Source organism: Salvia miltiorrhiza, chromosome 5, assembly GCF_028751815.1.
Source record: "Salvia miltiorrhiza cultivar Shanhuang (shh) chromosome 5, IMPLAD_Smil_shh, whole genome shotgun sequence".
NCBI classification, from domain to species: Eukaryota; Viridiplantae; Streptophyta; class Magnoliopsida; order Lamiales; family Lamiaceae; genus Salvia; species Salvia miltiorrhiza.
Genome location: NC_080391.1, coordinates 5,021,036 through 5,041,728, shown reverse-complemented (window position 1 = coordinate 5,041,728; position 20,693 = coordinate 5,021,036). Strand labels below are relative to the sequence as shown.

The 20,693-nt window shown below is 35.7% G+C and overlaps 1 protein-coding gene across 1 annotated transcript; it reads right to left on the bottom strand.

Moving 5' to 3' along the window:
* Window positions 1-16,489: 16,489 nt before the first annotated feature.
* Window positions 16,490-18,575, bottom strand: LOC130985377 (adenylate-forming reductase 03009-like). Its single transcript, XM_057908335.1, has one exon. It carries the CDS (start codon window positions 18,474-18,476, stop codon window positions 16,827-16,829), a length of 1,650 nt encoding a protein of 549 aa, XP_057764318.1. The 5' UTR covers window positions 18,477-18,575; the 3' UTR covers window positions 16,490-16,826.
* Window positions 18,576-20,693: the final 2,118 nt, after the last annotated feature.

Sequence of the window (20,693 nt, the reverse complement as noted above, 5' to 3'; positions counted from 1 at the left end):
AAATTTCAAAATTAAGTTATCTTCTTCTTTTGTGGACCTTGACGCTTCTAGCCAATATTGTTATACGTACGCATAGAATATATATATATATATATATATATATATATATATATATGGGTGGGCTGACGATGAAGCATAGTCTGTTGGTAAGACGTTTCTCCTCCAATCAATAAGTCGGGGGTTCGGGTCACCTAGAAGGCTAGAGTGTGTGAGTGTGTTTTTCTTTTCTTTGGGTATAACAAATTTAAATATATATATATATATATATATATATATATATATATGGGTGAGCTAAAATAAAAATACCTTTAAAATATAAAATAGGATTAATTGCAAAAAAAATTCATATACTTTCACAGATTTTAATTTTTTCTTATGACCTTTAAATTATGCATGACAATACATGAATTGAAAAATCATTCAAAAAAAATTTCCGACGATATATTTTCCGATCAATTAAGTCCTGAAAGTCAGCGTGGCTATGTCGTCTAGCAACTTGAATGAGATCGTTTTTATTTAATTAAAACGACGTTTCGTTTCTGTATTAAAATTGAACATGTCTCTGCAATTAGGTTTTATTTGGGGATTCACCGCTATTTGTTCATCCTCAAACGTTCTTTCCGCGATCTATTAATCCCAGAGCTGAAGATTAGCAAAGTTAGCAAGGGTTTTGGATAGTTCTTGGAGCTCAAGCTCGAATTGAAGAATAAAAGTGTCACAGCCCGCCCTAACTAAGGATAGTTAAGCCGAGTGATCTACGACTAGGGATGGGGTTAAAGAAGAAGGGGAAGAAAAGGGGCGTCATTTATAGCCGTAACACTTACTCATCTTAATAAAACTCGTCATTTTTATTCATGAATACTCAATTGAAAATAGTCTATGAAAGACAGCATAAAACTTAATTAATATCATTAATCAAGTTATACATCATATGAAACCATTCTCTTAAGACTCAAAGTATGACATAACATACTATAACATCAACAACATCTTGCAGCGGAAAGTAGCTAGACATATGTATGAAGACATATTCTAGACAGGTTAACTATTTATTAACAACCCTGGAGACTCCGCTCATTGCAGCACCATCATCACATCAGCTCAACCTGCACATTTAGAAAACATATGCAGGGCTGAGTACAAAAGCACTCAGTGGGCACGTATGCCTAGGTATAAAAATACATGCTTCAAAATTGTAAATTGTCATGCCATCATAAACAGTACAGCAAGGGAGTTTTTCGCTAAAAGGCCCAAGCTTACTAAGTTCATTTGTGATTCTTAAAGTTCGTCTGCAGACTAAGTTCTCTTGTAATCTATCATATCTGAAACTGTGTGCCGGAGAGGTGGCCACCTCTCACGGTCACTTGACCGGCCAACCCGCTAGATGACTCACGGTCACTGGTGTACACTAGTCCTGGCAGGATAGCTATCAACTGCTCAGGACCCGAATTCGATTGCATCATTGGCAAAGCCAAAGCAGATAGATATCATACTAAAATTTAAACATTTTATGGCAAGACAATACTTGAAATAACTTTAACTCAAAGATTTTGTCATGAAATAACTTGCTTGAATGTAACATTTAAACTCATTTGATATATATATGAAACTGAAATTAACAATTAGATCATCTCATGCATTCATTCGTATAAGAGGCCTACGACACGCAGGGGATCTCTATATACGTATAGTAAAAGTAATGCCCACCTGATTGCAGTGTTTTGCTACTTAAGACAATGATTCTCTTTCCTTAGCGCGATAGGTTACTCAGACGCTTTTGTTTATTTGAACCTTTAATAACACGAAAACATGTGTTCGAGTGAATAATAGAAAAGATAACAACAAATGCAGTGAATCACTATTCACTCATTTCTCTAACTACCCATATTTCCTTAAACGACTATATCTAACTCATATACAATCGTTCTTCCTTTATCAAAATACTTCATGTACCTTTGAGGATGTAGGAAATTCCATTTTATATTATTCATTTATTTATCTATTATAAATAAAGAATAATTCTATAAACATAAAACGTTTTCCTTTTCCCCATTTAATAATGTCAATCACCAATATATATATATATATATATGTATATATATATATACACACACATCAATAGCTCATTTATAAACTAAAAGTGATATTTTATCAACAATAAAACTTTAAAATTCTTAATAGGAATTTTTTTGAATCATTTCCATCTCAACAAAACTGTATAGATTCAACTTCAACTAATAAACTGCTTTTACTCCGAACTCGTATGGAGTCGAATTTTATATCAATAGAAACCTCCTTGAGTCTAGTTTAATTGAAAAAAAAGTGTGTTGAAAAACTCCAAGTAGTTTAAGAGATATAGCGATTTTCCCATCGCCTACCAGATTCGGCAGTTTCTGCCAACTGAAAGTCCAGATTTTTGAAAAAATAGCAAACGTTACCGGAATAACCTCAACTTTTATATGCAGATATCTAACACATATATCTTCATACAATAAAAATTTGAGAGTTAAATATCAACATATGGTTACTGAAATAATTAACCTAATCATCTGCCTCACGACAGTTTCAGCAGATACTGACAGTAGACTTCTCAAATTTTAAAAGGGTAGTAAACGAAGTTCAAATAACATGAAACTTTGTAAAAATATTCACCACACTCCCATCTATACCCCAGAAATTTCCCATAATATAATAGAAACGGGAATGCATTGAAATAAGGGCGTCAACTTACCCTTGTCCAAGTGAGCACTAATGGAAGTTGTTCGCCGGGGGTTTTTCTGGTCGTCGTTCCGCTATGGTGTTTAGCCGCGAAGGTCTACGACTTAGTCTTCCTCGTGCGAGGTAGATCAGGCTACACAACGGTGGTTTCTCGATCCTTTTTCGTCGTAAGGATAGTGAGAAACGAAAGCCGTAAGTTGGCCGGTGGCTAAGTCGGGAATTCGACGTTGGCCTCCGAAGGATATTGTGGCCTTTGGTCGGGAAAATATAGAGAAGGTTTCGGCCTTTCGATTGTTGGGTTTGGTAGCCTGAAGATGGAGGAACGAGTACACGTTCTCGGTTCAGAGCCTAGTGACCGGTCGGCGAATAAACGGTCCAGTGAAGGGAGCTCACTTGAGCTTAAAAGTATGAAGCTTGGTTCTTGAATCTAAAATATGGAATCTGAGTTTTTTTTCTTGGCGAGAGAGTGTTGTGTGGGATGAAGGAGGACTTTGGCTGATGAGATAAAGAGTGAACCTTCTACTTCTTGCGAGAATGGGGTGAGTGAAATTGTGGGAGAGGTGGTGAATAACGAAATGTTGCTGCAAGCTCAATTTATAGGCAAACTTAGCCGTAATAGTTGAAGACAATGGCAGTAATAGTTGAAAACAATGCATCAACTTTTGACAATGAGATTATTAGTTGAAAACAATGCATCAACTTTTGACAATGAGATTATTTGCCGTAAATGCATGGAAATGGCAAGAGCTGTGAATAGTAGCCTATGTGCTAGCCCATTTGACCAACAGCAAGAATAGATTTGCTGTCGTGTAGTTCAGTTTGGAGGGGAGTTGGAAGGAAAGTCAGCTGCAAATCTACACTTTTGAAAAAAAATAAGATTTGCTAGAAATCTGCAAATCTTTGAAGTCAGAAATCTTGAATTGGAGGGGAAGGTTGAGCATGCAATCTTTGAAAATTTTGTTTCTTTCGTGATCTTCTTTTCCTCATATCTTGGCTTTTTGGATTGCATGGATGTTGGGAAAGTATATGCGATTTCCCTCTAACCAGATATGCGAGAGCGAAATAAATGCGGAAAAATAAAGACACAAATTTGATAACGGAGTTCGGCCAATTATGCCTACGTCTCCGGAGCTGCTGCAGATATATTTAAAGGGAGAAAAATGCACAGTGTTTACAACACTCACAACACTCAACTCACAACCCGTTATACCCCGTGAAAATTACTATCTAATTTTCACTATTCACGAATTTCACTATTCGCGACTGTCACTATTCACTTGAACAGTACTTCACTATTCACCTTCTCTCCCAACCCTTCACCTGCTACTTTCTCTCTCTAGATTGCAGATGAATTTTTTTCTTTGGTTTGGTGTATTAGTGTAGTGATTCGACTATTTATCGTGATCTAATTTCTCATAGTTCGTACTTGTTTCTGTAATAATTCTCCAATTCTCGTTGATTAAATACTCGTCGTATTTATATAAATTAAATCCTCAATCTTGAGATTTAATACGTGAAAGTCGGAATTAATTCACGACTTAATACCTTAACACATATAACGCGAAATAATAAAATTATTATGCATATGATCTCAAATTATAATTCCAGCAATTTGATTTAAATAACACGATTTATGAAATCGGTTATAAATGTAAAATTTCTAATGCTAGTGATTCAATCAACTGGTAATGCAAAGTTTCAAATGTGTAGCTAAACCAAAATTTAATTATTGGTTTGATTCATGACTGAATATTAAATCGCAGCTCTGTATCTCTTATACAGACTTTTGCTGAAATAATATTATCTGAACAAAATAATCACAATAAATAATTAAAAAAATTTTTATAACTAATGCACATATTTAATCTAATATGTATTTAAAAGAGCGGGGCATTACATACTACCCCCCTTAAAATAAATTTCGTCCCGAAATTTGCATACCTGGTATTCTAGCTTGTGATACTAGTCATTCGTTTCATTCATCTCTTTTGTAGCCTTTTCCATCCTGTGATGGTTCCACTATATGACGAGAACAACATTATTGCCTCGTAACACTTGAACCTTGCAATCTAGTCACTAAACTGATTTCTCTTCATAACTTAAGCCCTGAGCTTGGACTATCTCATCTTTTTTAATCACATACTTTCTTAACTGCGAGACGTAATATTCAGTGTATACATCCACAATCCTCCACTAACCATTAGTGCACTATTCCTGACTTTCGTGAATCCTTTCGTTTTTCTTATTCTTGAGGCGAGACACATTTTCTCACCAATATCCATTTTCATTTCGTGCTTTCATAATCCTTTCTTGAAATTCACACTTAACTATTGATGCAACTACACAGCTTGATATTGTCTCCGGATGGTGAACAATTACTAAACCGAATAAGGCAATCACCAATCAGTACTTTATATTTAGTGGTGAAACATCTTATCTTAATTTCCAATTGATAGTACCATCATAATTCTTCACTAATTCGAATCGTCTCTGTTGTCTTACATTGAAATCTCTTTGCTAAAAAAAAAAACACTTCAAATTCTTGTCAGCTATAAGGACCTCACACTTAACTCCGTAGAGATAGTATCTCCAAATTTCCAACACGTGCACAACCACAACGAGTTCTAAGTCATAATTCGAGTAATTCAACTTTGGGGCTAATGAGACATAGTGCTCAAGTTCTCTGAAGTTTAAAACAAATACTTGCTTCCTTTGAACATTCCTATTGATGGAGCTTTTGACACTTTAGCCGAAACAATCACCCTTCTAGTGTGAGGTTGTTGGCTCTGAGGCTGGGTTGGATCTTAAGTCTTATACTAAAGTTCTTTTTCTATTCTCAAATTTTCTGTTGTTTTCTTCATTCCATTTTCTTTCCTTCACCACATCTTGAGGTGGTGTATATCCAGATTGTGTCGGAGTCTTCCCATTCTCCCTTGGTAGTAGTGATTCGATGGTGAGAGTCTTGCTCGTTGGTTGCTCCTACGTAATATTTCTTTGGCTTGGTAGGGGAATTGAATATCTCATGACGCCATTCGTTTGCGAACTCCTTCACGCGTTTCTCATAAGTGTCCACCACATTTGGAGCACGTCCTGACATTTTGTTGAAAATCCTATCATACTAGTTATCTGCCCTGGTTCTCCACTTGGGATTCCAGAAGTTGCTTTGTTTCTACCGACTATCGGTCAAAAGATAGGTTGATGCTTAGTGTATCTTTCTAACTGTGAGAATATCACCTTCTAGTACTTTGAGAATTGACAGCAAACTAAGTCATTCTAGTCATTACTGTGCTTATCGTGGTAAAATAAGATCTTATTGTGACAACTACATAGTGTGAGTCTATACATTGGGATGACGCCCTACTCAGGATCAAAATCCTAATTGACAATCACCGAGATCTTAGTTATATGGGCTGACCAGACCCAGCACGATGAATCACTCAGTCAAATGGGAGCTTCGCCCCCAATCATGTCAACTTCTTATCTCTTATAAAGCTCTAAGTCAACTTCTAACTTAAAACACTTACTAATAAGTATTTCATCATAAGTTATTGATACCATGAAAGTCCATTCTATGTTGTTCTAGCCAAGCTATCACGACTAACATCATAATCACAAGCAACATAAGTTCTTATGTAAAAATTTAATCTCACCGCTATTGAAATAGTTCAAATGAATCCTTAGTCTTAAGGCATTGCCTCTATGTTGTAACATCTCTATGTTAAACATTTCTATCTTACCAGTCTTTACTTAAATCGATCAAGCGGTGCTATCACGATTAACATTCTCAAAGCATTCTTGGGTGGTACTCAAACGGTTTGTAAGAGGACCCATCATTCTAATCGTATAGGCAGCTAGCCTAAAACGACAACATAAAGCTTTCTCATTCTTTCATACATACATACTTCTGTTTCTTTTGAAACCTTAACATATATGGACATTTAATGTCCCTTTCATGAAAACTTTGCTTATGCCGGAAAGATTCAAGGAATCTAACTGGACCATACATACATACATACATTGATTCGTTAAGGGCTCGGGTTGTCCCAAACACGAAATACATTCATTGAGTCGTTATGGGTTCGGGTAGTCCCAAACACGACAAAAGCATTCACATAGCATCGTAAACATAAGGCGCACATTTTCTTGAAAAACTTTCATAACATCTGAAATACATATATGTATATTTTTGAAACTATTATTGTACCCTTGTTGCGGCAGTGTGACTGCGAGCTGAGGGTTACTGACATTCTTAGAAGTCTAGAGATACTATTCTAGACTCGACATCAAAAACTTATGATTATTAGAGACATGAAAGGAAACTTATGCTCTATCTCATATTCTATCTCCTTACTCAACTCTATATAAACTCTCCACTCATCTCAAATCCTTAAGTTCAAGGATAGGTTTCAAGAAAATCATGGTTCCAAGTCTCGATTTGTCTCTCATATAAGGCTCGTCTAATCTCATTCAAACACATAGACAACACAAGCACCTAAGGCCCATAAGAAAAAAAAACACAATCAAACATTATCAAAACATGCTTTGTTTTTACACTGACTCAACTTCAAAATCTAACCTGTTCTGAATCCGACACCTCCTGGACTCGAGACTCATACCCAAAGAAAGGTCTTCGAGTCTAGTTTCATATAAAAAAAAAGTAGAGTCAAAAACTCCAAGTATTGTAGGAGATATGACTGGTTTACTACAGTCTACCATATTCGGCAGTTTTGAGCAATCTAAAACTTGGATTTTTGAAAAATAGTAAACGTTGTCAAACTGGGCTCAACTTTGGTAGATATATAGATAACCCAATAAGGTTAATATCATAAAAATTTTGAAATCTAGATCACACAGGAAGCCACTGAAATGAATGACTCTTTCTCCTGTTCTCTGAAATTCTCGGTAGTAATGTGCAGTTTAGGTTTTGTATTTTATAAAAATTAGTAAACGAAGTCCAAATGACTTGAAATTTTATCGGTGTGCTTAAGACTCATGTAGGAATTTGCTATAAAATTTTCAAAGCTATTAGACATCTAAAAACCATCGATCACAGTAGGTCAATAGGCCTACGAAATTCACCAAAATCTCATCTCAAACTCTTAAATGCTCAACCCAACATCCTTCAATGAAAACCAATCAAAGCTCATTTTAAACACATATAGCACTTGAAAACATTCAAGCACATTATAATACTCATCATACTCAATCTTGATTCTCTTCTTACATCATAACCTCAAATCTTAAGCAAAACATTTCAACGAACGCATCATTAAAATTCTCTTCTCATTTTCGTGCTCAAAATTACTCAAATACTCAAACATGATCTCATTCATCATATAAATCATTATACACATATAGATTCCCTTTTATCATGTAAACTAAACTCTAATGAAACTTCATGTATCATCATAAAACTCTTAATAAAACATGACAAACTTTCACATAATGGTCATAAAGCAATTAGACCTCATTTTATCAATCATCGACTTCTCAAAATATGAAAACTCAAAAACTCATACAAACTAAACTAAGTCAAAAATTTCTTAGCCAACAAAAGACTTACTCAAACATAATTATACACTAATATCATGCTCAAATACATATATCTTAAGCCAAAATCACTTAAATAACACATAGGCAAAAAGTCCTAATTTTTATTAAAGTAAACTCTTTGAAATTTAATAAACACACATGATACCTTAATCCATTCATAGATCTATCAATCTTAGCCAATTAATCTCACATATAACCCATCAATTTACAAATTAGAGCATAGATACACATATCCCTAATTTTATTAAACTAACTCATATCAAAATCATCAATTGACATCATATACTCAATTTACTCCATCAATCATCATCATATACATCTCATGGACTCATCTTCATCATCTATTAATCATCTTAACCATTGACTCAAAAGTTCCCAATTTTGGGTAAACTAAACTCCATCGAACTTTCACATCTCAAGGCATATACTTCACACATAACATCATACAATCTAGATCTATAAAAATAAGAATCACTTAAAACTATCGTAGACCAATTAACTTAAGTCCTCATACTCGAACACTATATTACGATCTTAGCTTGAACTCTGAATTTCTATCATAATGAGTGGTCGATATCATTTATAGGACAAAGACTAATCTCAACTAATTACAATGAGACACAATTATGCGAAGCCATAATTTGGGTAGTATACTACGTCAGTAGACTAACACTTCTTAGTCTTATCAATCAAGGGGATCTTATTATGACAACTCACGAGTTGCAAGGCTCAAACTCAACACAACATCAAAGCAAGGTGTTGTAGAAATTGTTCAAGAGAATCAAAAGAATGACCAGAGGGTATGAAATGATTAACTACTAGGTCGAACAAAATGACCTCGAGTATGAACCCATCTGGCTTTTCAACCGAAAGTTGAAACACATGGATTTTCAACCCAAAAGACGTCTACTGAGATTTGGATCATGTGGACTGGCCAGGTCCAACATAATCACTCCCCAGTCACACGGGATATACTATCCCGAACTTGGAAATTCTGTGTCTTCTAAACCCTCATCATACTATACATAACAAAACTTAAGTTCACACCAGCAAGCTAAAAGCTTAAACTCAGGGTCCTATGTTCTAGACTCTTGTTTCGAAAGTTCAATATTTTTCGACTCTCCTCTCATGTTGCGGTGGTGGTGGCGGAGTATTATCCCGCCTATCCTTCACATCACACTCTTGATGATATCTTTGAGGCATTTTTGAAATCACAAAAGGAAAACTCAACTCGACCAACGCTCTAAGCATCCTCGAAACTCAAGTTCAATTTACTAACTCAACTTTAAGGAAACCCTCACGGTCACCTTAACATTTATCTGTAAGGCAATAAGTACTCACGAAATGCTAACAAAAAGACCACTCTGGTCAACCTAATATATCCATCAGTAGAATGCCTCTTTTTAGAGGACTTACATAAAGGGGTTATATAAACCCTACAAAAACCATAGTATCTATCGTAATGTCCCTTCTAAACCGACTCCATTAATGGTGCTATGTCTCGGTTTGGACTTCCTACGGTAATTGTTACCGGTTAACTCATCTAGTTGCTACTTTAGCACACTAGGAACATCCATCTATTTAACATCAGTAGGGAACTATATTCGCATGCTTATCTATCAGCATGTCAAAAGCTCAAGTATCAATATCTCCTAAGTAAGTTATATACATTGCAATATAATTGAAACTAATCAAAAACAAGGGTGTACTGCTCATACTCTCAAGATCATCCTTAGCTCTAGCCTACATCGGCTTCTCTTCTCATTCTCATCAACTCTAGCCCTCCTCGGCTACTTCTCATCCTTTCAACCCTAGCCTTCCTTGGCTCTAGCAACAGAAATAAACAAAACATAACTTAGCAAAACTCCTACTAAGTAGTACTGTTATCTTAAAACTCTAGCTCAAAACATCTAAATTCTCATCTCGTCCCATCTTTACTCAGTAGGAAATCTCTCTAAACAATGATATTAGATCCCTTAATCTAAATCATCGTGACTCAGTAAGACAACTCAACAATTTTCTCTCAAAGCCATCTCCAAAGACTATGGCTCATGATACCTCCTCAAGTACCATTAAGGTTGCGTGAGCAAAACTCGCGTCACAAAACAACTCAACATATCGTACAATATCTCATTGCAGCATGCTAATAACTCATCAATAATCATGCTATTATACTCAAGCTCATAACTCAAACCAACAAGTACTTAAAGCAATTGCTAATTCTCTCAAGCTTTAGCTCTAAGTTCTCATTTCATCCTTCTACTTAGTAAAAAAAATCTCTCTTAACAATGACATTAGATTCCTTCATCTAAATCATCGTGACTTATCACAACTGCTCAAACAATTCTCATCACAAAACATCTCAAATACATCACATCATAACTCATAATTATGCATCCTCAATCATATAACATCATATGATATAAACGCTCTCATGATTCATCATGTAACGTCAACATATGCTCTTACAACATAATAACTCATTATTAATCATGTTGTCATCCTCAAACTCAAACTATGCACCTTCAAAGTGTAATATCATAACTCATCATATAACCTCAACATCATGCTCTTCAAAATTTAATGTCAAATAAACTTTGAAATTTTACATACCTCGTTGAGTCTGGTGTGATGGTGCGCTGAGCTCACGGTTGTTAATAACTATTAGTCTAGTGACTCATTCTAGACTAAACTCAAGACTTATAATTCAGAGCTTTCCTTCGCTCTGATACCACTTTGTCACAGCCCGCCCTAACTAAGGATAGTTAAGCCGAGTGATCTACGACTAGGGATGGGGTTAAAGAAGAAGGGGAAGAAAAGGGGCGTCATTTATAGCCGTAACACTTACTCATCTTAATAAAACTCGTCATTTTTATTCATGAATACTCAATTGAAAATAGTCTATGAAAGACAGCATAAAACTTAATTAATATCATTAATCAAGTTATACATCATATGAAACCATTCTCTTAAGACTCAAAGTATGACATAACATACTATAACATCAACAACATCTTGCAGCGGAAAGTAGCTAGACATATGTATGAAGACATATTCTAGACAGGTTAACTATTTATTAACAACCCTGGAGACTCCGCTCATTGCAGCACCATCATCACATCAGCTCAACCTGCACATTTAGAAAACATATGCAGGGCTGAGTACAAAAGCACTCAGTGGGCACGTATGCCTAGGTATAAAAATACATGCTTCAAAATTGTAAATTGTCATGCCATCATAAACAGTACAGCAAGGGAGTTTTTCGCTAAAAGGCCCAAGCTTACTAAGTTCATTTGTGATTCTTAAAGTTCGTCTGCAGACTAAGTTCTCTTGTAATCTATCATATCTGAAACTGTGTGCCGGAGAGGTGGCCACCTCTCACGGTCACTTGACCGGCCAACCCGCTAGATGACTCACGGTCACTGGTGTACACTAGTCCTGGCAGGATAGCTATCAACTGCTCAGGACCCGAATTCGATTGCATCATTGGCAAAGCCAAAGCAGATAGATATCATACTAAAATTTAAACATTTTATGGCAAGACAATACTTGAAATAACTTTAACTCAAAGATTTTGTCATGAAATAACTTGCTTGAATGTAACATTTAAACTCATTTGATATATATATGAAACTGAAATTAACAATTAGATCATCTCATGCATTCATTCGTATAAGAGGCCTACGACACGCAGGGGATCTCTATATACGTATAGTAAAAGTAATGCCCACCTGATTGCAGTGTTTTGCTACTTAAGACAATGATTCTCTTTCCTTAGCGCGATAGGTTACTCAGACGCTTTTGTTTATTTGAACCTTTAATAACACGAAAACATGTGTTCGAGTGAATAATAGAAAAGATAACAACAAATGCAGTGAATCACTATTCACTCATTTCTCTAACTACCCATATTTCCTTAAACGACTATATCTAACTCATATACAATCGTTCTTCCTTTATCAAAATACTTCATGTACCTTTGAGGATGTAGGAAATTCCATTTTATATTATTCATTTATTTATCTATTATAAATAAAGAATAATTCTATAAACATAAAACGTTTTCCTTTTCCCCATTTAATAATGTCAATCACCAATATATATATATATATATATATATATATGTATATATATATATACACACACATCAATAGCTCATTTATAAACTAAAAGTGATATTTTATCAACAATAAAACTTTAAAATTCTTAATAGGAATTTTTTTGAATCATTTCCATCTCAACAAAACTGTATAGATTCAACTTCAACTAATAAACCTTTTACTCCGAACTCGTATGGAGTCGAATTTTATATCAATAGAAACCTCCTTGAGTCTAGTTTAATTGAAAAAAAAGTGTGTTGAAAAACTCCAAGTAGTTTAAGAGATATAGCGATTTTCCCATCGCCTACCAGATTCGGCAGTTTCTGCCAACTGAAAGTCCAGATTTTTGAAAAAATAGCAAACGTTACCGGAATAACCTCAACTTTTATATGCAGATATCTAACACATATATCTTCATACAATAAAAATTTGAGAGTTAAATATCAACATATGGTTACTGAAATAATTAACCTAATCATCTGCCTCACGACAGTTTCAGCAGATACTGACAGTAGACTTCTCAAATTTTAAAAGGGTAGTAAACGAAGTTCAAATAACATGAAACTTTGTAAAAATATTCACCACACTCCCATCTATACCCCAGAAATTTCCCATAATATAATAGAAACGGGAATGCATTGAAATAAGGGCGTCAACTTACCCTTGTCCAAGTGAGCACTAATGGAAGTTGTTCGCCGGGGGTTTTTCTGGTCGTCGTTCCGCTATGGTGTTTAGCCGCGAAGGTCTACGACTTAGTCTTCCTCGTGCGAGGTAGATCAGGCTACACAACGGTGGTTTCTCGATCCTTTTTCGTCGTAAGGATAGTGAGAAACGAAAGCCGTAAGTTGGCCGGTGGCTAAGTCGGGAATTCGACGTTGGCCTCCGAAGGATATTGTGGCCTTTGGTCGGGAAAATATAGAGAAGGTTTCGGCCTTTCGATTGTTGGGTTTGGTAGCCTGAAGATGGAGGAACGAGTACACGTTCTCGGTTCAGAGCCTAGTGACCGGTCGGCGAATAAACGGTCCAGCGAAGGGAGCTCACTTGAGCTTAAAAGTATGAAGCTTGGTTCTTGAATCTAAAATATGGAATCTGAGTTTTTTTTCTTGGCGAGAGAGTGTTGTGTGGGATGAAGGAGGACTTTGGCTGATGAGATAAAGAGTGAACCTTCTACTTCTTGCGAGAATGGGGTGAGTGAAATTGTGGGAGAGGTGGTGAATAACGAAATGTTGCTGCAAGCTCAATTTATAGGCAAACTTAGCCGTAATAGTTGAAGACAATGGCAGTAATAGTTGAAAACAATGCATCAACTTTTGACAATGAGATTATTAGTTGAAAACAATGCATCAACTTTTGACAATGAGATTATTTGCCGTAAATGCATGGAAATGGCAAGAGCTGTGAATAGTAGCCTATGTGCTAGCCCATTTGACCAACAGCAAGAATAGATTTGCTGTCGTGTAGTTCAGTTTGGAGGGGAGTTGGAAGGAAAGTCAGCTGCAAATCTACACTTTTGAAAAAAAATAAGATTTGCTAGAAATCTGCAAATCTTTGAAGTCAGAAATCTTGAATTGGAGGGGAAGGTTGAGCATGCAATCTTTGAAAATTTTGTTTCTTTCGTGATCTTCTTTTCCTCATATCTTGGCTTTTTGGATTGCATGGATGTTGGGAAAGTATATGCGATTTCCCTCTAACCAGATATGCGAGAGCGAAATAAATGCGGAAAAATAAAGACACAAATTTGATAACGGAGTTCGGCCAATTATGCCTACGTCTCCGGAGCTGCTGCAGATATATTTAAAGGGAGAAAAATGCACAGTGTTTACAACACTCACAACACTCAACTCACAACCCGTTATACCCCGTGAAAATTACTATCTAATTTTCACTATTCACGAATTTCACTATTCGCGACTGTCACTATTCACTTGAACAGTACTTCACTATTCACCTTCTCTCCCAACCCTTCACCTGCTACTTTCTCTCTCTAGATTGCAGATGAATTTTTTTCTTTGGTTTGGTGTATTAGTGTAGTGATTCGACTATTTATCGTGATCTAATTTCTCATAGTTCGTACTTGTTTCTGTAATAATTCTCCAATTCTCGTTGATTAAATACTCGTCGTATTTATATAAATTAAATCCTCAATCTTGAGATTTAATACGTGAAAGTCGGAATTAATTCACGACTTAATACCTTAACACATATAACGCGAAATAATAAAATTATTATGCATATGATCTCAAATTATAATTCCAGCAATTTGATTTAAATAACACGATTTATGAAATCGGTTATAAATGTAAAATTTCTAATGCTAGTGATTCAATCAACTGGTAATGCAAAGTTTCAAATGTGTAGCTAAACCAAAATTTAATTATTGGTTTGATTCATGACTGAATATTAAATCGCAGCTCTGTATCTCTTATACAGACTTTTGCTGAAATAATATTATCTGAACAAAATAATCACAATAAATAATTAAAAAAAATTTTATAACTAATGCACATATTTAATCTAATATGTATTTAAAAGAGCGGGGCATTACAAAAAGACACGAACAACATTTGATCCTAGGTTTGAATCTTGAAGGAGGTGAAAATTTTATAATATTAATTTGAGTCAGCGGGTTTTTTAGGACAGTAATTTAGGTTGATTTGGAAATTAGGATAATAACTTTTGGACTTGTAAAAATAGGACACTAATTAATAAGCGTTGCATCCGCAGGACATTTATGGGCCAATTATCGAATTTTGGGACTTTTTCGCATGGACCAAGCACATGACAATCCGCACGAAAGGGTTGATTATGTGGTAAGCACGTCATTTTTACAGCTCCATATAGGATGTCATGTGCTTGGTCTATGCGGGAAAGTCCGAAAATTTGATAATTGGCCGAGAAATGTCCTGCGGGTGCAATACTTATTAATTAGTATCTTATTTTTACAAGTCCGAAAGTTAGTGTCCTAATTTTCAAATCAACCTAAGTTACTGTCCTAAAAAACCCTCTGACTCTATTAATTTAATACGGCTATTCGTACGTTATAATTGATTTGTCGTAGATTTGTACTGACTTGTTTGTTGATTTTATTAACTCTATTCATTATATATATATATATATATATATATATATATATATATATATATTTGTAGATCTTAGATCTGAAACGTAAATATAATAACCCTACTATGTATAAGACTATAAATCATCTCACGTATTTAAGTTCATAATTAACTTGCTGGTCAATTTACGAGAAGGATGATTGTACCTCCTATATGTGACACAATTATTTTATCCAACGTCAACAAAAAGTATATCAACTTTATATATAGAACATAACTTAATTCACACTCTATCTCTATGATTCAATTTAATTACAAACAACTTTATTTAATTTACCAAAAAAAGAACACTAGCAAACCTAATAATTAATTAATTCAATTCCAATTACTCATTATCTAATATAGTGAGACTTTTTCCACTAAATAAATATCCATCAAAATTAATTTAACTAAAACATGTGTCGAACTCTTGTAATTTATTAATTAAGTGGCATAAACATTATAATTATGTCTATATGATCACTGTAATTAAAGCAAACCATGGGAAATTAAAGTACAAAACCTATCTCGTAATTTATCTTTTATGGACGATTTTTGGACAGCATAGAACGTAAATTTATCTCATGTAACGTTCGGATGGTTTGTCAGTTCTACTGCAATCACTAGCTAGGTAGAATTAATTCTATAAGCAAAACAAGTGGTGGATGCAAGTATATACATATAAATACTTCTACTTTTTAATTATCTGTAGAAGAAAGAATTTTAGTAAAATAAAATTTCTTTTCATGCATGGTCGTCGAACATAAACTATTTTGTTCTTTCTCATGGCGCGCCGACCGCCATCTCACCCATCCCACCTCCATTTTTGTCTCGAGCTCTTTCACGTATATAACTCCAAGGTATACTAGTATTACATTTTTTAATATTATAATGTTTTTATTTTTTGCACTTCAAATGCAAAATGTCGGCTCTACCACCCAACTATAACACATCCAATAAATGCGAAGCTATATCCTTAATTTTAAAATTACCAAGATTAACATGTGCATGTGGAGATATGAATAGGGAATGAGAGTAGTACCTTAATCATGATTAACAAAGTCAACTATTAGTACAAATCCCAATTAAATTAGGATCTAACCGACGCATCCGTACTTTGGAAACAAACATAATGCACATGAAACATAATTATGTCATCCTCATATACATTCATACAAATAAAGGAAGATATATACTTAATTAAAACACAAAAATTCTCGTGCAAACGTCCACACGGTATGGACACATACACACAAACTCTAATAGGACACTCGCTCCTATTAAAGTCTGTATATATTTATTAGAATTTATGTGTGTCTACATCATACGAACGTCCTCAAGATTATGGTAGAATGAATCAAGAATCCCAAATAGGGCCAAATGCAGCAATCCCATTAGCCTTGCATGCATCAACCACGTCTCTACTCCCCTCAGGATTACTGGTGACAATCACCACCTCCGCCCCAAACTTCTTGGCGGCGTCGACGCTCATCTGCGACACGTTGGGACGGCCCAGCACGGCGGTGTCGTGAACAATCACCTTCTCCTTGGGGTGTCCGCTCATCCACTCCTTAATCTCTTTCCCAAAGTTCTGCTCCACGCCTTTGGTCACCCACAGCAAGCACACGTCGGCCTTGCACGGCTGCAGCAGAAACGAGAGGAATACGCAGATTCCGGATCCGGTCGCCACCAAAAGGACCCGACTGTACATGTTGGTCAGATACGGGAGACCCGCAAAGTGCACTTGCCGGACCCACAGGTGCCGCGGCGGACTCGCCACCAGAGATCTCGTGAAGTCGCCGACTGCTCCGGCGAGCATCATGTGTTCTTTCTTGTTGTCTGAAATGATTCCGAAAGCGTGCCATTCGGAGAAGGGCGACGGGCTGATTCTGCCGAGGATTCCGGCTTTCACGCCGCCTTCGAACTTGATGATGGCGGCGTGGCCGGACGGAGACGAGACGCAGACCGGGACCCGCCTCACGGTTAACCAGGGAATGATGATTAGAACAGTGATTCCGATAGTGAACCAGAATTCTTGCCTTTTTACCAGTCTCGAACCTAAATCGTTGCTGTAGGTTTTGGTTAAGGGATCATATGAAATGGTGAGAGTAATGAAAGCCCATAGAAGGCCTAGAGCGCTCCAACCGGCGAAGCGGTGGGTCCGCTCGAAGACGTTGTGGTGGAGGTGTCGGACCAGAGGGAAGGCCGCCAAGGAAGAGAGGCAGAGAAGGCTGAGAATGGCGGCGGCGACGCCGATGATTTCGGGCGAAGTGTTGTCCCTGTCTTTGAGGGTGAGGACTAAAGCGTAAATCAGCCATGCAACGGAGGAAATCCCACACCCACTGTGTATTCCACCCAAAGACTGAAGCAAAGCAGTAGTCATAGTTTTGAGGCGCAGAGGAACCCATGAGTAACCCAAAACATTCACCGCCACCCAGAAAACAACCCTCAAAACCGCCTCGCTCCGGCACAAAACCAGCGCGAAAATGTTGGCGATGGAGAATAAGGCGGCGCGGTTTCTGGCGTAGGGGAAATCACCGGTGGCGGCGAGAACCAAGCCCGTGATATTCAACGCCAAGCAAACTGCAAAAAGGCGCTTGTAGACGGTGAACAAGCCTTGATCGAGAAGGATCACGGAAAGCCGCGAAGACGCAGATTTCTTCTTGGCGGCGGAGGGAGGCGGCGGAAGAGGAAGCGGGGGAGGAGATTGGTCCAGTTTACCCTCTTCATGGCCTTCTTCGATGTCGGCAAGGGTTTCGACGTCGGCATCATCGTCGTCGAGATCGCAGAAATGGCTGCTGGTGCGGCTCATAGACCTCTCCAAGAGGTCGGAGGATGGAACAACTCGCGTGAAGCTGCCCCATTGAACCCAGGATCTGCGGCTGCTGCCGTTGCGAGGAGGGTTAATCACCGGAGCAGGAATGGCGAAGAGGTCGGAATGGGGTTTGATTTCGAAAGCTACGCCTCTGCAGCTCGAAAACCTCTCCAGTTTTTCGTTGTTTTCCATTTTTTTGGTGGGAATGAATGAATGCGGGATAAGAGAGTTGAAGTTTGAATCTCAAAGTAATGGTTGTGTGCTTCGTGTTTGTGAAGTGTTATATCTATTTATAGGTCCCAACCGCATCCATGTCCACTTGTTACCGCAGCTTATCGATGCCAACTTGTTATAAAATGTTTATTATTATTATTATTATTATTATTATTATTATTATTATTATTATTATTATTATTATTATTATTATTATTATTATTATTTTTATTGAACCGGTCAGGTACTAATAAAAACTGACGCAACATATTTTCTCAAAACTTGAAAAATAAAAGACGCAACATTTCTGCCAAAATATATATTAATTAAACTTTTTTATACTTGCGGAAAAAAGTTGATTTCGGCGCTATGAAATCAGCATACGTTAAATGGTCTTCTCGCCAGGTAATTATATACTCCCTCCATCCCATATATATATATGCTTGTTTTCCTTTTTTGGATATCCCATTTATATAGGTCTATTTCTATAAAATGTAATATTTTTTATTCATTTACGATTGTATCCCTATTTAATACTTTAATTTACTCTAACTTTAATATGTCATTGAATAATAAATATGAGCATATTAGGAAGTTTACTTATATATTTTCATTTCCAATGATTTTTCTTAATCTTTATGAAAATCTTAATCAGCCTATGTATATGGGACGGAGGGAGTACATGATACATTAAATATTTATTCAAATTAACAGGGGACATCAACTGTTTTAGGTTATCTTATTTTTATTTTGTGACAAAAAAACGGTCGAGAGTTATCGCATGCATGCTGTAATAGGTGCATGCAACCCAGTCAAATTAAAGACCATATAGTTTAAATTTTCGGGTGTCAGAGCACTCTCATCAGATCACCTAAATGCATCACTAACTCTAAATTTAGGCTAAAACAATTGAAAATGGGATTAAAAAAAAGCATCCAGCAGATCCCCTAAATTGGATGGGGCCCACAAAAAATTTTACACCCACCTAAATTCAATCTTAAATTTACACCCACCCTAAATTTATTTTAAGCTTATAATTAGTAGGGCCCACACATAATTATTATTTTTATATAGAAAATAGGAGATCTGGTGTATGCATTTATAAAATCGAGATCCTAAAATTAAATAGGGAAGCTTTAGGGAGGAATATAGGAGCATAATTTTGGGATTTCTGCTGGGAGTGCTCTTATATTTTATTGTTCATGCTCTATTAATGTAAATTTATCATGTTAAAATTAAAGAAAGAATAAATAAATTTTCTTCTTTTAAAATTTCTCCTTTATTTCTCTCATTTTTTAGGAAAGAGAGTTATCCTTTCTCATTTATTTTTTTATCTTCAATGATGGATAGTATGATTACTCCAAATTTAGAGTGATAATATTATCTCTTATTGGAGAGAAAATGATGATTGAGAAGCGGTGAAATTATATGTTATAAAAAATAAGAGAAAACAAATAAAGAATTTAAAGAACGAAATTTTGTTTATCATTTTCTTTTCACATGATAAATTTACAATAACAACAAGCACACTAGATATAAAAATTAACCTAGCTACCTAAATATAAAAGTCAATTAACCTTGGTACCATGTACTCAAACAGATCGACGAATCAATAAATTAACCGAGAAAGAATTAATAGAGAACCCACTCAACTCTTTTAATTAAACTAAATTAATTTTGTTTATGGATTAAGCCAAATTAATTAGCTATCGTGTTTAGGCATGTCCGCATGTCGCTCATGATAATTGAGTACCTTGCATGTTTAGATAGCTTATTTATGTTTCTGTTTAATTGAGATCAGCTAATTAATTTTCGTTTGTAAATACTTTGTCAGTATACATAATTTCACTTCTTTTTAAATGCATTAAGATCGATCTTTTAACTTTCGTTTGAATCATGTCCTATTTTTAGTATAAAAATTATACTCCCTCGGTTCATGAAAACTATACATGACAATTTGGTTCGACACAAGCTAGTTTTAATACAATATTTCGTGAAATCAATGTAGCATGTAGAGAAAGTCTCCAACCATTATATAAAAGGTAAAAAATTGTTTGGCCATATTATGGCTAGCCATAACATGGCAAAAAATTAATAAAACTCATGTATTTAACTTTTTGTGTTTAAAATAAAAATAATATTTAATTATTTTTTTTTACACATTTTTTTTATAAAATATATAAAAATTAAAAAAAA

What these genes read in the sequence shown, in the direction of transcription:
- LOC130985377 (XM_057908335.1), bottom strand. Translation starts at nt 18,476, where the DNA reads ATGGAAAACAACGAAAAACTGGAGAGGTTTTCGAGCTGCAGAGGCGTA.